Source organism: Petaurus breviceps, unplaced genomic scaffold, assembly GCF_028583685.1.
Source record: "Petaurus breviceps papuanus isolate PSGF00001 unplaced genomic scaffold, PetGlider_PUasm1.0 208, whole genome shotgun sequence".
NCBI classification, from domain to species: domain Eukaryota; kingdom Metazoa; phylum Chordata; class Mammalia; order Diprotodontia; family Petauridae; genus Petaurus; species Petaurus breviceps.
In genome coordinates this window covers 11,441,990-11,459,266 of record NW_027185852.1, presented here as the reverse complement: position 1 = coordinate 11,459,266, position 17,277 = coordinate 11,441,990, and the positions used below count along the sequence as shown (strand labels likewise).

General features: G+C 41.6%; 1 protein-coding gene across 1 annotated transcript in view; it reads left to right on the top strand.

The window, feature by feature from the left end:
* LOC138165165 (ubiquitin-conjugating enzyme E2 U-like) overlaps window positions 1-17,277 on the top strand; it is a 69,832-nt gene that overhangs the window by 48,467 nt on the left and 4,088 nt on the right. The window contains exon 9 of the mRNA XM_069093305.1: window positions 11,549-11,652. Coding sequence (XP_068949406.1) covers window positions 11,549-11,652 — 104 coding nt within the window. The remainder of the gene's footprint in view (window positions 1-11,548; window positions 11,653-17,277) is intronic.

The window sequence follows — 17,277 nt, the reverse complement described above, 5'->3', positions numbered from 1 at the left end:
ACTGAAGTTGTCATTAGAGGACTGAGTTCAAATCCCAGCTCTTCTAATGACCATCTGTAGAACACTGAACAAATCACTTAGCCTGCTTCAGCCTCAGTTTTCTCATCTGTAAAATGAGATTAGACTTGGGGGCCTCTAAAGCCCCTTCCAGCTCCATGATCTGTGATTCTATGGTCCTGAGGCCATCTAGTCAATGGATCCCAGCTTAAGAGTTTAAAGAGACCTCAAAGCCTGCCTCATCCCACCTCCTCATTTTGCAAGTGAGGGAACCAGAGCCCAGAGAAGTCAAATTGTCCACAAAACAAAAGGCCACACGGGTAGTAAATGGTAATAAAGAAGACCCCAAATACTGTGATCTAGGGAAGGCAAATCTGGGCGCCTTAACAACAACATAATTCAGTACTTTGGATTTCTATGATGGAACTCATATGGGACTTGAAGCCTCCTGAAAACCTCCCCCTTTCACCTTTAACAGCATAATTCAAACTACATTTTCCATCTGATTTTCTTTTCTTGGTTGACTTCAGCAATAACTTTTCTTGAAGTCCAAATTGAAGGGATGCTTTTTTCCCTCCTCTTTGATATTTTTCTGCTTTCAAAATGAATTAGGAGCAAGAGAGCAGCTTCTATTAGGTGGGACTGGAAGGTGGCACAAGTCTGCTCTTTCCTGACAGCCAGTGTGGGGCTTATTTTAGAGTGGAAGAAGCCTTCTAGATGAGGGGGTTAATTCTACTCCGACCCGACTTCCTTTCTGATTTCCTGTAACAGAACTGCTTTGTTTTATTTCTCGGCTAATCGATTCATTATGCAATCCCCCAGAATCCCCCATGGCCCCCAACCCAGGAAAAGTCAGATCTTGTCACTTTCAACTTCTCCGTCCACTTGGCCATGTGGCAGAGGCAGTTGTGAGCTCCTGGAGCCCTTTCGGGCTTCCCCCTGGGTTATTGTGAAGGCTTAGGACAAATTACTGTATGCCTGATGACCCTGTCAGGGGAAAACCCTCACACTCAATGCCATCTGGTGGCTGATGAGAACCTCTTTGGAGCATTCTATTTTCTGCATTTCAACTGTGGATTTCATTAGTTAAAAACAGACTCGAACTTTAGACTGCCCAGTTCCTCAGGACTTTTCATTGGCTGACAGGAATATTTTCTTGTGGTTAGATTTTGAAATACAAAGGTCTGATTATATGGGGAAGGTCAGAAGAATGGTGATATTCAAGTCTGATCCCTAAATGAGAATAATTCATAGCATCACAGAGAGAGCTAGAAGGGAGGCTAGCAGTCAACTAGTGCAAACTCCCTATTTTTATTTTTTACAATTGAGGAAACTGATGCCTAGAGAAGTAAATGATTGTTCCTAGATCACCCAGGTAGCAAGTAACAGATCCAGGTATTGAGTTCAGGGCCTTTGTTTCACAATTGACAAGAATTAACACCCTCAAACATTAATTAAGCATCTACTATGTGCCAGGCATTGTGCTAAGGTCTGAGAACCCAAAGAACCCCAATCTTGATAATAATCATTGTTTTGTTTTGTTTTAGCCAGAAAATCTTGAAATGTTCCTAGATAGAGTATGGCCTTAATCATGCTACTGTGTTAGGGCAGTTGAAACAAAGAGATGCCAATAAATGCTTCTGGTGACTGTGTGAATTATTATTTGGTCTGTCTGTGGCTTGAGTTACGTGTATTTTATGTAACCAACTTGGAAGACCCAGGCATGATGTAGTGGGAAGAATGGGGAGGGGGATTTGGAGTCAAGAGAGAATCAGGTCCAAATCTTGTCTCTGACAATGAATAGCCAGCTGAATGACCATGGGCAAAGTTACTCACCTTTCTGAGCCTCAGTTCCCTCCAACTGCGAAATGTGAATAATAATACTCATGCTACCTATTTCACAGGGCAGTTGAGTTGGCTGGGGACCAGGACTCCATACCTATTTTTGACCCTTTTCTTGGCCTTCTCTTCCCCGTATCACTTGCCATGGTCTCAATCTCCATCCCTCCTGATCTTTCTGTTGGAACTTTGAACTCCTTCCCCAGATCCCCTAGGTCTTCTGGGTGAACTTTTGCCTTGTATTGCACAAATGCACAACTTCTCACCATTTGGGGGCCTCCTCTTCACCATATCTTCTCTTCCCCCACCCATTTATGCATTGTTTTCTTCCATTAGCAAGTAAATGCCTTGACAGTAGGGATTATTTGTATTTGTATCCATAGTTCTTAGCACAGTGCCTAGAAAATAGTAAGAACTCAAAAAAGATTTGGTCTGATTACCCCACTTCTTTCTCTCTTTTTCTCTCTGTGTCTGTCTCTCTGGATCTATCTCTGAATCTGCCTCTGAATCTCTCTCTCTCTTTTTCTCCCTCTTATCTCGTTCTCTCTCTCCCTCCCTCCCTCTCGCCACATGAGATAATCAATATAACACTCTTTGTTTAAAGCACCATAGAAATGAAACTATTGTCATTAAAGTTACCCACAAAATATGCATAAAATATGATGTTTGTTTATTATAGAATGGTAGAATATGATTCGTGTGACCCCTCAGAGTTCATCCAGTCCAGTCTGTTGCTCTCATCCTAAGTTGTTCACTAGCCTTGGCTTGGAGAGGACCGTGGTGATGGTCTACTCTTGACCACCTCTGGCCGTCCATTACACTTAGGGTGAGATCTAATTGTGAGGAGGCTTTTCCCCCCAAGCCTAGACCTTCCTGTCTTCAGCTCTTCCCACTTCACATTTTTTTTTTCCTTTAGAGGCAAAGTGAACAAGTCCTGTCCCTGTGGCTCATGGTGGCCCTTCCAAGTCTCTCAGGCGGCTGGTGTGTCCTTCCCAGGTTTTCTCTTCTCCATTTCTCGTCTCATGACCTAGTGTCTACTCCCTTCAACATCTCACTTTCCTATTTCTATGGCCCAGTCTGTCAGACAGCTCCCCAAAATGCACCACCCCAAACACAACGCAATCCTTGTGATTCTCTTTGACCAGGGTAGAGATAACAAGGCTAGCTTCTTCCCACTTATTGTTCATAAAGCTTCTATTTAAACACACACACGCGCGCATATGTAGTGGATTTAATCATCACAATCTATGCAAAGAAGAGTGAGAAAGAGGACAGCATTTATGGATTTCTGCCTGCACAATTTGTTCCTTAAGAAATATCTGTGTCCCTAGAGGGTCATCGTGATGAAGTACATAGAGAGCCAGCTTTGGAGCCAAGAGGACCAGGGTTCAAGTCCTGCCCCTGGCACATGCTGGCTGTGTGATCCTAGACAAATCATTGACTTCTTGGGGCTCTAGGTCAATGGAGTCAAACTCAGATAGGAAGGAACGGGGGTCACTAATCTGTACAGAAGGATCTGTGGCCTCTAGATGTGCTTAGTTTTAAAATGTGATGTAATCTGTTTTTATTATTTAATAATTATATATTAAATCTCTCCCAATTACCTTGTGATCTGGTTCTGGCAGCACCAGGAAGTGTGACAGGTGGCAGGTGGCCCGGGTCTGACGCTTCTGCTCTAGGCAATGATCTAAAACTAGAAGTTGCAAAAGAGTCTGATTTGCACGAGTCGCGGGAATTCCTGACGTTGATGCAAGCACAGGTCATAGATAGACAGACGGACGGACGGACAGACAGATGGACGGATAGACGGACGGACGGACAGATGGATGGATGGACGGATGGATGGATGGATAGATAGATAATTCCTATCCATATATCTCTACTTCTAAGTCTATCTTTCTATTAATACATGGATATATTTATATAGTATAATATATATTATATGTAGTATGTTATTATTTATTATTCCTCACTATTGATCCATCTTGAGCTTACAATCTACTAAGGTCCCAAAATCTTTTTTTCTCATGAACTATTATTGTCTAACCATGTCTCCTCCATCTTGTACTTGTGAAATTGATTTTTAAAAATTAATTTGATGTCTATTATGATGAATTTTCACGTGGTCCCATTTATATGAGGTACCCTGTCAAGGGCTAGACACTGCTAAGTACAGTGTGACTTGTTGAGTCATTTCAGCCCCCATTTGGGACTTTCTTGACCATTTCCTTCTCCATCTCATTTTTACGGATGAGAAAACTGAGGCAAAGGGGTTAAGTGATTTGCCCTAGGTCACACAAGGAAGTGTGTGAGACCAGATTTGAACTTAGGAAGATTGGTCTTTCTGACTCCAAGTCTGCCTCTCTATGCATTATGATGCCCTCTGGCTGCCCCTATAGGGTGGCAGATGTCCTTAAAGACATAGGAAAGCCATTTTTCAAGCACACCAAGTAGCTTTGTGCCTTTGAAGCACATGCCTTCTCGTATTTTCTTCATTCATGTCCCATTCCAAGATTTCATTGTGGCATGGAAGGAACCATGGCCACTCCGGACAGTGGTAGTTCTTGGCAGTCTAGAACAGCTTGGAGCTTTGGCTCAGGTGTGGATATCAACTGTCTGAGGATTGCCAGGCTGGGCTCAAGGGCCAGCCCCTTCACGAGGGTGTCTCTTAGCTACCTCAGCTCATGGACACCCCCTACTTTTCAGTGTTAGTGGAGGGCGCTCCCCCAGTTATGGAATGCTGGATCTTTGAGTGGTTGAATCCTCCACTTCATCGAAACATAACGGAAGGTCTGGTGGACTTGCAGGCAGGACAAGTCTCTGTTCAATTCCTGTCTCTGACTTCATGTGACTTTGGGTCACTTGAGTTTTCTAAGACTCGGTTCCACCATCAGCAAGATGAAGATATAATTCCCATAACACTTTCCTCCCAGGGTTATATGGAAAGATCAAATGAAATAATGAATGCAAAGTACTGTGAAACCTTTAAGTGCTTCTAAACAGACACCAATGACTGTTGTTGTGATTCTGCCAAAATCCTCTTCGGATGCTGTCTTCTGGCAAGAAGGCATCTTTGGGTTCCCAAAGGCCATGACAAGATCAGGCCAGTTAGACAAAATGATCCGTCTTGAAGTTTTGAAATGAACAGTGTCCTTCATGCCAAAAAGCCTTGAGGAAATGTGGTGTGTTCAGGCAATCAAGAAGCATTTTCTAAACCCTTACTATGTGCTGGGCACCATCCAAGTCACAAGGCTGCAAAGTGAAAGTACAAGCAGCCCCTGGCCTCAAGGAGCTCACATTCTAATAGGGGAGAGAACATGCAGATAACCTTGTACGTTCAATATACATTCAGGAGAAATGAGAGTGGCTCATGCAGAAAGTACTGGGTAGCACTTGAGAGTCTGGGATAGATTTCATGAAGAAGGTGGTGCTTGAGTGGAGTCTCGAAGGAAGAAGATCCTAAGAGTGGAGATGAGAAAGCTTTCACCCCAAGGATGAAGGGGCTGACCCAACGATAGGGATGCTAGAGATGGAGCCTCTCCTGTAAGAAACCGCAGGCCAGCCAATTTGACTGCACCATAGAAGGACTGAAGGGGTAGGGAGGTGCCAGATGGCAAAAAACTTTAAATGCCAATGGACTTTGTGCTTGATCCTGGGGGTAATAGGGACCCCTAGAGTTATTGAGTGATGGAGTAACATGCTTAGATCTGCTGAGTGGAGGCGGGAGGAAGGTGGTGTGATTGTCCTGGTAAGAGGTGATGAGGATTTGGACTGGAGGAGGGATGACGGTGTGAGTGGACAGAGGGCAAGTACCTGAGAGGTGTCTGACTAGCTCTTTGGGGATGAATGAGCATGAGGAATTGAGGCTGATGCTGAGACTGGGATGCTGGGAGACAGGAAGGGTAGCGGTCCCCGGACAGTAAGTAATAAGGAAGTCTGGAAGAGAAGAGGATTTGGGCAAAAAGTGAGCACTGTCCTAGTCTGAGTGGGACCGATTCATTCTTAGAGGTTCCTTCCTGACTTTAGCGGGAAAGTCTATACAATAGAATTATAGAACTTGAAAGCCTAGAGGAAGCTTATCAATCATCTTCTCCAATCCCACAATTTTCAAATGAGACAGTGCAGGGAAGCTATCATTATAATAACAATGACAGCTAGCATATAAGGTTTGCAAAGCACTTTGCAAACAATGTCACACCACAACCCTGGAAGACAGGAGCTTTTATTTATACCCATTTTGCAAGTGTGGAAACTGAGACAGACAGAGGTTAAATGACTCACCCAAGGTCACCCAGCTGGAAACTAAGGCAGGCAGTGGTAAAGTGACTTGCTCAGGGATACATAGCTAATAAGTGTCTGAGGACAGTTTGAATGCAGGTCCTCAGCTCTGTCTGCTGTGCTGTGAGCGGGAAGTGTAACAGTGACAGTCAGAGTACCTGGCACTTTCACTTACTACTTGTATGACTTTAGGCAAGCCACGCAACCCTCTGGGCCTCAGTATTGTCATCTAAAATAGGGAGATTGGACAAGATAAGGGCCCGTGCATCCCTTCTAAACCTCAATTTATGACCCAAGGAACCAAGTAATTTTTAATTCTGTTCTTTTCTAGCCCATAAGAATGATTCAAGTCGAACAAAAGTTGAGAGTTAATATGTTCTAACCGACTGGTCTTAGGTGACAGGTGTGTGAGTGACACCAGAGTATTGCCTCATATAAGTTGCACAGATGACTGTCAGTTTCCTCAGCTATAGAGTCAGGGGATTGGACTAGATGACCCCTGGTGACATTGAGATGGACGTGGGTCTGGGGTCAGAGTCCCTGGTTCTAACCCTAGCTCTGCTGCTCCCTGCCTGTGTGACCTTAGGCTAGTCATCCAACTTCTTGGGGCCTCAGTTTTCTCATCTGTAAAGTTGGGTAGGGAAGACATGGGACTAGATGACCTTTAAGGTGCTTTCTGCCCTAAATCTACAATCCTGATCTGGCCTTCTTGCCTCATGCCGTCCGGCCTCCAAAGTCTGAGCCTTGGGTGCCATCTTGTGGCAAGAAAGAATATAGGCTTATATATAGACTAGAGATGTCACAAGGGATCTTAGAGGTCATAGGATCATCTAGGGGATGTAAGGATGAGGGAATGTGAGCCCAACAGAGTGAAATGACCAGCTCAGCATCGCCCAGGGAGTAAGTGACAACAACGGCATTGGAAAGAGGGTCTTCAAATGCCCTTTCCAGCAGGGCAACGTTGACTCTGCTCTCAAGAGTCACATCTGTAACAGCTATTTAACATCTGCTTGGGCATTTCCACTGACGGGAAGTTCAGCACCTTGGGAAATGGCCCATGGCCTTGTTGGACACCTAGAATTGTTAGATGAGCTGGAGCACACCTTCCGGTAACTTCTACTGATCCATCCTTCTCTCTGGAATCACACCTTCCACCCCCCCCCCCCCCCCCCCCAAAAAAAAATCTCTACTCCTTCTGGACAATAGCACCTACCTTACATGGTAGTTGTGAGGATCGAATGGGATCCCCCCAATGCTGACCCTTCTAGCTACCTTATGTTTATCTACTTTGTGTGGGCATTATTTGTTCTTCTCATATTTATTATGCATTTATATGTGTACATATATGGGAAGACATATATGTGTGCGTATATACCTATATATGTAAATATGTGTGTGAGTGTCTTCCCCCTTTATGATACAAGCTCTTTGTGAGTAGGAATTATTTCATTCTTAGTATTTCTATTCCCAGGCTTAACACAATACCCAGAACATAGAAGGTGCTCAGTAAATATTTGCTGATTGATTAAGTGCCATGCCTAGGGTCATGCAGCTATTAAGAGACTGAGAAGGAAGAGGAAGGTGAGCCCAGCACTGTCTTCACATTCCACTCCTGTCTGGGATTTCCCATCCCATGGCCTTAGCACCTTGGTTGACAGTTCTCCATTGACCTATTTGCCTATGTGCCAGGGGAGCTCACTCTTCTGTTTACCTGGGTTTACTCACTAATCCCTTTAGCAAGTGAAAGCCCCTGATTAATGCTTCTAGCTACTTAACTAATCCTTGCTTCTCTTAGCCTACTGACTTGTGATTAGCTGTAGTTTTTGTAAACCCCAATAAAAAGAAACTTGGAAACTTTCACCCTTTGCATCTTTCCTCTGATGTCAAACAGAAGAGGTCAGTGGGGAATGGCTGAAGAATTTAAAGCATATGAATGGGGTGAGAAAAATGAAAGTGACAGTTTCAGAGAAATCCAGGAAGACTTAGATGAACGTTGAGAGACTTAGAAACTCTACTGGCTGCGGTGACCAACCACAAGTCCCCAGGAGTCATGATGAAACATCTGACCCACTTCCTGACAGAGAGCGTGACTCATCGTGCAGACTGAGAAATAGCTTTTTGGACATGGACAAGGCAGGAATTCATTTTGCTTGACTATACATGTTTGTAATGGATTTTGTTTTTCTTAACTGGGGTGTAGGGGGAATTTGGAGGGAAATAAAGTGGACTTTAGACTTTTGTTGATTGAAAAAAAAAGATAAAATGCTATAATTAGGGGAAAAATCTTCTAACCCTTAGTACCTTCTTCCTCCTTTTCTGACATTTTGCCACCACCACTGCAGAATCAAAAAGTAGTTGAAGAGTTCTAAAGGCCATTTGTTTCATGAGTTGCCATGGCCAAAGAAGTCATAGCCTACTGACTAACCTCCTGATGAAGAGCCTTTCCATACTTACCAAGGCTTGTCTTTGGATAGCCAGTGAAATGCATTTCTGGAAATAGATGGTGTTAATTATTTTAAAATAATTTATATAAAATAAAAATAACAAAAGCATCAAGAAATAAAAAAAATTAATAGACTGGAAAACATTGGAATAAAATTTCTGTAAAAGATGGATGTAGGGGCTGATAGGTGGCGAAGTGAGTAAAGTGCCGGCCCTGGAGTCAGGAAGACCAGAGTTCAGTTCCAGCCTCAGACACTTAACACACACACACACACACACACACACACAAACTAGCCATGCAACCTTGGGCAAGTTACTTAACCCCAATTGCCCTCCAAAAAAAAAGATGAATGTAAAAATTCTATGGAATGGTCAAAAGAGACAGAATGGCAAAATTGATAGAAAGTTGACCTCAGAGTCAGGACCATCTTACATTACTAGTAAAGCTGGATATTCCTACAATCTTTTCTAAAAAAAAAAAAAAAAAACTCAATATGGCATTATAGAAGTATATTAAAGCAGCTAGGTGGCACAATGGATAGAGCACCATACCTAGAGTCTGGAAGACCTGTGTTCAAATCTGGCCTCAGACACTTATTAGCTATGTGACCCTGGGTGACTCACTTAACCTTGTTTGCCTCAGTTTTTCTCACGTATAAAATGAGCCAGAGAAGAAAATGGCAAACCACTCCAGTATCTCTGCTAAGGAAATCCCAGTTGGACACAACTGAAAAATGATTAAACTGAACATGGCATTATATGATAAGAGCTAGGAAACTTGTTTTCTATATCACCTGGAAACCATTGTTTCAGCATAAGAACTGAGGCATATAAAAATGTGGAAATATAGGAGGATTGTCTAAGGTTTAAATGATGGGATTGTGACAGCAACTCATTTTAGGAAATAGAAGAAAAACATCAGAAGGGAACATGAACACACATGGGACTCTTTTTGTTGAAATGAATATATACTTAAAAAACAAAATAACAGAATGATTGTTTCTAAGTTTTTTTTTAATTTTTGCATATGCAAATATTTGTTAATGAGCTCATATGAACTGTTATTAGTTGTGGATGTAGTTTTATGCCTGTAGAAGTGAGGACTCATGGGGAGGGGGGAGATATGAAAACTGTAGTCCAGTATTGAAAGATTTGGAGAATAGCAATTAGGTTTGTTCTGCTGAACTCTTGGACACAAAACCAGGAGCAAATGGGAAAGGGAGACATAGGCTTCATTGAAGGAAAGATTTCCTAACAATAAGGGAATCTCTAAAGTGAGTTGTGCTGCCTTGGAAAGGAAGGGTAGAACTGGGTTCCCATTCATTGGAGGTCTTCACACCAAGATTGAAATACTAGTTTTCAGTGACGACATAAAGGGGACTGGGGAGGGAAGGAGACATATTCAGGTATTGGCTGACTTGAGAGGCAGTGTGATGTAGTGTGTAGAGAGCTGACCTGGGAGCTAAGAAGTCTGAGGTCAAGTTATGCTCTGAGTTCTACTGTAACTCTGGCACTCATCAGAGCTTTCTATCACAGAAACAGTGCCAGCCTCCATTGGTAGAGGGAATTTTCTCACCTGGAAGGAAAATAACATTGGACTTATAGGCCTGGCCCCTGTGCTCATTGGTTGGACTAGATAAGCGCCAAGATTCTGTAATTCTAGAATGATCTCATATTCCTCACTCTTCAATTCCTACCTTTGGACAATTATCTTCCTTTGTTTCCTAATGATTGCACCACTGGAAACCATAGAGAAGGGAGCAATGGAGAGAATTGGACTTTGCACTTGAATTAGTTCAATCATGGGAATGATACAGCCTTTGAAACCTCACATTCCAGGTTATTTCTATATTTTAAAAAATACTGTAAATTTTCAAAAAGATGCATTGGCTAGATGGTCAAAGAATATGAACCAGCAGTTTTCAAAGGAAGAAATCCAAACAATTGGGCAGCTAGGTGGCACAGTGAATAGAGCACCGGCCCTGGAGTCAGGAGGACCTGAGTTCAAATCCGGCCTCAGACACTAAACACACACACACACTAGCCGTGTGACCTTGGGCAAGTCGCTTAACCCCAATTGCCCTACCTTCCCCCTTCCAAAAAAGAAAAACAAAAACAAAAAGAAATCCAAACTATTGATAACAATAAGGGAAAAAAAGTCCCACATCATTGATAATTAGAGAAATGCAAATTAAAGCAATTCTCTTCACCCCTATATCCACCATATTGACAATGTTGATTAAAAACAAAGAAAATAACATGATGGAAGGGCTGCAGGAAAGAAAGGCACATGTACATTAGTGATAGAACTGAAAATCGGTCTAATCATTCTGGAAAACAGTTTGGAACTATAGCCCCAAAGTTATTAAGCTATTCAACTGCATATCATCTTGGACCAATATGGTACTATTATGCCTATAATGCAAAAAGGTCAATGAAAGAGGAAAAGAACTTAAATGTACAAAAATATTTATAGCAGCTCTTTTTATAGTAGCAAAGAACTGGAAAGTTAGGGAGTTCACATCAATAGCTTAATAAGTTAATATTATTGTGTCACAAGAAATGATGAAAGGCATTGTGTCAGAGAAACCTGTAAAGACTTTTATGAACTGATGCAGAGGAAAGCAAGCTGAACCAGGAAGATAATTTTTTTTAAATAATTATATTGTAAAACTAACTTTGAGAGAATTGAGAACTGTGCAATGGCCACCATGATGCCAAAGGACCAATGATGAAACATGCCCCACCACTCATCTTTTGACTAAGAGGTGATGGATTTAGGGTAATGAATGACACCATTTTTGGACATGATGAATGCAGAGATTTGTTTCACTTGACTATATTTGCTATAAGAATTTTTTTTCAATAAGGAGAGCGGGGGGGAAGGAGAAAAAAAGGTAGATTTTGGTTAATTGAAAAAAATTTAATTTAAAATAATTCAGGCAGAATTGATTTAGTTTAAAAATTGGATGATTTACTTTTCTCTTTCTAGATTTCACTCCATCATGGCTAGAATTGCTCGGGAAAATAGGTTGCCTACAAAGTTAGATAGAAGCTTAATACAATCCATCAAGAATGCACAGATCTGCACACCAGGTAAATGGAATCCAGTTGAACTTTTTGTATGTAGAACTTATGGAACTAATATACCCAAAGAGAAATTGAAAGGTGGCCACTCACCATCCTGTTTGTCCTCCTCTGGATCCTGACCAGTTTGCCAATGTTCTTCCCAAAATGCCACCCCAAGAAGCATTCCAAGAACACAATATTACAGATGTTGTTTGACCATGGCAGAGTACAGGGCACTATGAACTTGAACAATCTGTCTACTGTGTCTCTCTTCACAAAGTTTAAAATAGCATTGATTTTTTTTGGCATCTGCGTCATACTTGTGTGCTTATACCGAACCTGCTAAAACCCCCTGGGTCTTTTACTGTTGCCACACCTTTCCTATCTTATACTCAGGAAACTGATTTTTTTAAATCCCTCAGATGTAAGGCTTTAAAATTACCTCTAAGATCACATCCCGTTAAATCCAGTGTATCTTTAAAATCACTCTTGCGATCCCGACTTTTTACTCCAATGTCATAGTGATCTTGCCCGGTTTTGTGTTATCTGAAAATCTGATCTTCATTAAAATTATTAATGAAATTGAACAGTCCAGGGCCAAGGACAAATCCTTGAACCATTCCAGCAGAGATGTCTTTACAAATTATCATTGACCTATTAACGATAGCTCTTTGGGTTTAAACATTCACATGGTTATGAATTCACATGGCCATAAGGCTGTAACAGTCATAGGAGTACCACGATCCTTAGCAATTCTGTGCCTTTCTTCTATCCGTACCATTAGTGCCTTTGGGAATCACCCTAAGTAGGGTGTAGCCATTTGCTGTAACAATTCTCCGGAGGTGTTTTGTTGAGTTCTGGATTAACGCTATAAAATGACAGAAGACTTTTCTATTAGCATAGGATATCAGCAAACAACCGCCTTATTCCTCTTTGGTGAGGAGGCACCAATCAGCACAGCTTTTATTTTTTTTTTTTTCTATGACTCTTAGGCCAGCCAAGGGTGATCTCTAGATCACTGGACCACAGAACTTTCAAGTTAGAAAGGACTTCAAAGTTCATCTAGTGCAACCCATACCTTACCAAGCTTATAAACATACTTGGCAAGCAGTCATCTAAAATTTGCTTGAAGAACTTCAATGACCTTCAAAGACCTTCACTAGACCTTAAGGCATTCTGCCCTACTTTTTTTTTTTTTACGCCAAATCCAATTCCTTTCCACGTACTGTGTTAGGAAGTGTTTCTTATAAGCAAACCGTAATTTACTTTTTTACAACTCCATAGGAAGTAATCTCAAATTTTATCTACTCTAAGCTTCCCCTACAACTTTACAGATGAAGAAACTGAGGTCCAGGATGGTTAAGTTTAACACCGTAAGCCTACCTGAAGGCAACTCTCTTGGCTTCTTGAACATTGAGCGCAAGAGGTACTAGGGAATAAGAAGAAAAGGTCCTTGGACTAGCAGGTCTAAGGTGACCTTGCTGCCCATGATACTCTGAATTATTTCACAAGGGCTACCATGCAATGGTTCAAATAGCAGAGAGAAATATACTGCTGTTGTTCCATTTCCTAAGGCCATTGCTGCCATCTGCTGGGGTCTGCAAAACATGACATTTCTAATCATCCCAGTAAGAGAAGGATCAAACGGAGATGAAGGCTTTCTCTCTACTTCTGGCAGCCTCTAGTCCCTGGGCAGGGCCCCCAGCCCAACACTCCCCATTTCTCAGAGGCAACGTTGAGGCATGTGAGGAATTTATGCACACATCAGTATAACTTATTTTTTTTCCACCAGAGAGATACTCTGGAGAAATTGTATGACAATTACTTTTTTTTTAGAAATTCAAATGATACCCTAATTCTCCAGAAAAAAATCCCGTGCTGAATAATTTTGGAAATCAAATAACTGAAGGTATAGAATATTTTTGGAGCTGATTGGGGTTGGATGTGGATGCAATAATGGGCTAATAGAATACTGTGCATCTGTTAGCTATTATTCTTCTCTGGATTTCAGCATTTGGCAAGGTGTTTCATGTTTTCCTTGTGTAGTAACGTTAAGTATATTGCAAATGCAGAATTCACCTACTGTGTTTCCCCGATAATAAGACACTGTCTTATTAATTTTTTTGGAAAGAAAAACACCAGAGGGCTTATTTTTAGGGGAGGGCTTATGTTGTCCTGCCTCAGTTCTCCTCTGCGGCACTGCTCTCAATGGCGCCAGCAAGCAAATCACTGGGGAAGAACAGGATGACGTGCTCACTGCTGCAGCTCTGATTGGATGCAGCTCGGAGCGCAGCGTGCGTTTCACGGGGGGGGGGGGACGGTGCATACAGGGCGACGCGTAATGTAGCGTGTAACGCTGGGGATCACCTTCACTACAGTAGCAATCTCAACAGGGCTTATTTTCGGGGGAGGGCTTATTTTAGAGGAATCTTACACAGTAAGGGGAGGGCTTATTTTTGGGATAGGTCTTATTATCGGGGAAACACAGTATGTGGAGTCAGAAATGCTTGTTGTTTGATCAAGGTGGTTCAGACCAAAAGAATAGATGTTAAAGCATTGATGTTGACTTGAACTTTAGTGGAATTCATCATACATCTGTGCTTGGTCCTGTGTGGTTCAGATTTTTTGCCAATGACTTGGATTTTAGAATGGGCCAGGCATGATTTCACAGCTTGCAATCATTCCATGGTAGATGCCATCTCTCCCATATCACAAAGGATGGAAGGATGTAGTGGATGCAAGTTTACACTATTCTTATTGTTTGTTTATTATGTAAAACAGCATTTCCCCTCACTTTCCAGTCTTCTTCACACCTCACACCCCCTCCCCCCCAAGCCTCACATTCTTCCATCCAACAACATTGGCCTCTTTGCTCCTTCTCAAACAAGACACTTCATTCCCAAATGCAGGTGTTTCCTCCAGCTGTTTCCCATGCCTGAGATGGTCTCCCTCCTCACCTCTGCCTCTGCTTTCCCTGACTTCCTTTAAATCTCATCAAAAATCCCACCTTTGAGAAGAAGGCTTTCCCAAGCCTTCTTAACTCCATTGCCTTCCCTCTATTCACCCTGCGTATAGCTTCTTTACACAGAGCTGTTTGCATATTGTCTCCCCCATCAGATTGTGAATTCCTCTATGGCAGAGACTGTCCTTTTACCTCTCTTTGTGTCCATAGCTCTTATGAGAGGGCCTGGAACACAGTCAGGGCTTCCTGAATGTTTATTGACTAATAGGAGAGCTTGCCACCTTAAAAGGCTATCCTTCAACAAAGAATACACTATATATTGTATACATTAATACGTTATTGAAGAATACATGAAAACTATATCTTATTCTTGAGAGAAATAGCTGTAAAGATAACCTAGTTAGTCAACCCTCTACTCATTAATATCAGGACAGACATGAAAAAGACATCTGCTCTGGGAAGGAGCCCCCCACTGTCAGGGGGGAGATCCACAAGCACTCCAGCTCACGATGAATAAGGATGCCCTAGAGATGGTGAGGTCTCCAATTGTTCCTTTTTGATGATGGCATTGTGCTGATTGCTCCAAACCTTGCAACCTCCCAAGTGAGATTCATAAACATCTACAGGAATTTGGCTTAAGTATCCTCACAAGAAAGACCAAGTGGATGAAGAATGCCCGTCTTCTAGCCTCTGACCTGCGATTGGATGAGCAATGTGTGGAGCTCTTGCATAAGTGTATGTATTTCAGACAGACATTGAAAATAGACTTTGATTTATGTCCACAATCAAACATGATGGGGAGAGTAGCTCTACAGACTTTGGGAAATAAATTGCAAAATCTTCGAGTGACTTCATATTTCTCCCTGGAACAAAGACTCATCTTTTCAATGTCAATATTTTTCTGATATTGGAAGGACATGGTAGATCTGACTCCAGAGTTAGAGACTGTTGGACATACAATCCATGCCATGATCTCACAGGGAATAACAATGATCATAGCTAGCATTTATATAACAAGTTAAAGTTTGCAAAGCACTCTGACTTGTAATATGCTTGTTGTGAAAGAAATACCACGTGATTCACACAGCACCAACAACTGAAGGGGGATCTTGGCTACTCAACATAAACTTGCCGAAAAATGAGAAGAGAATGATCCAGACTTTTCAAGGGGTCATAGTTCGAAAATACATTGAGAAGCAAGTCCATGCTACTGTGACCTCCACAACCACAAAACTTGAGCCTAAGCCATCGTCCACTTTTTATTATTTTTTGTCCCCAAGTGGTACCATATCCTTCAGAAGATCTCTGACCTTCCACTTCAGAGAAGACAAGGTCTCACCTCAAGCCAAAGAGTCAACTTTCAATTCAGATGAAGATGATGATGATGATAATTCATGAGCCTCATGAGTGAGCAGTTCTTCTTCATTGCCCTCCACTGAACACTCACTTTCACCTTCTCTTTCTCTCCCTACTCTTACTACCTCCACACTCACACACGTACTTAGCAAAAGGAGCAAACACTGCCTTTAAAAAAATGCATTTTTAAAATGAGTACTTGGATGGAATATTAAATAAATGTTTCTTTTTACTGATGGCTATTTGCTAATAACGTTGCCATTCATTCATTATCCAAAAATATGTTATGCTCAACTAAGTAAAAGAGAAGTTAGGAAACTTACTGATCTATATAGTACAAAGGTCTGTGGTTTTGTCTATATATGATAGACAAGTCCTAGGGAGTTGCATGAGACCCATAGAGCTAGTGCCAGAGGTGAGAAATGAATCCTGTTCTTTTTTATTTTAAACACAAGGCTCATTCCACTCCAGCAGGATGTAGCCCTATGGGGCAGTCATTAAATCTGCCCCCCACCTCAAGGATACACACTTCTTGAGGAAAGGGAAAATTTTACTTTGCTTTGAATTCCAAGTGCCAAGAAAGATTAGTGAGAGATCAAACTGAGCAAAGACATTGCAAGGGTTTCTGAGAATAAAACTGGGAGGACAAAAAAAAAACCCCTAAGAAAAGATAGAACAGATCTACACACATTTTTCTAATAAAAAAGAATTATTTTATCATCGAGGACAGTGGAACCACCATCCTTGGACTCTAACACTGTGATCCTAGATGTGCTTATAGAGATAGTGGGAATAACACTAAAGAAACCAAAGGTGAGCAAAGCAACTGGATTAGCTCAGGAACACATGAAAAAGGTATGGGGCATTCTGGTGCAACACAATTGTGAGAAAACCAAAGGATATATTCTTAAGGCATCTAAAATAGAGGAAAATACTACAATCATGAAAAATATTTTTGAAACTATTAATGCCAAAAATGGTGGTTGAAAGACCATCAACAACTAATAATCAAAATACAAACATAAAAGAGCCTACCACAAATCTGTTCTGCATCCTCTCCCAGAGCCTTCTTCAGTGCTGAGCCCAGAACAAAAGTAACTTCTGTGGCCTCTCAGGATTTATTCACCCCCCTTTTTCATTCTCTGAAATTATGTTGGTGTATAATCTGCAATTGGACCTATTGTGGTCTCTTCATTGATTCTTATTATAGTTACTTCAAATAAAAATGACCAGATTTCTTGTGAAATCAAATTGATTGTTGCCTTTTGGGGGAGGGAAGGAGGAATGAAGAGAGAGAGAGAGAGAGAGAGAGAGAGAGAGAGAGAGAGAGAGAG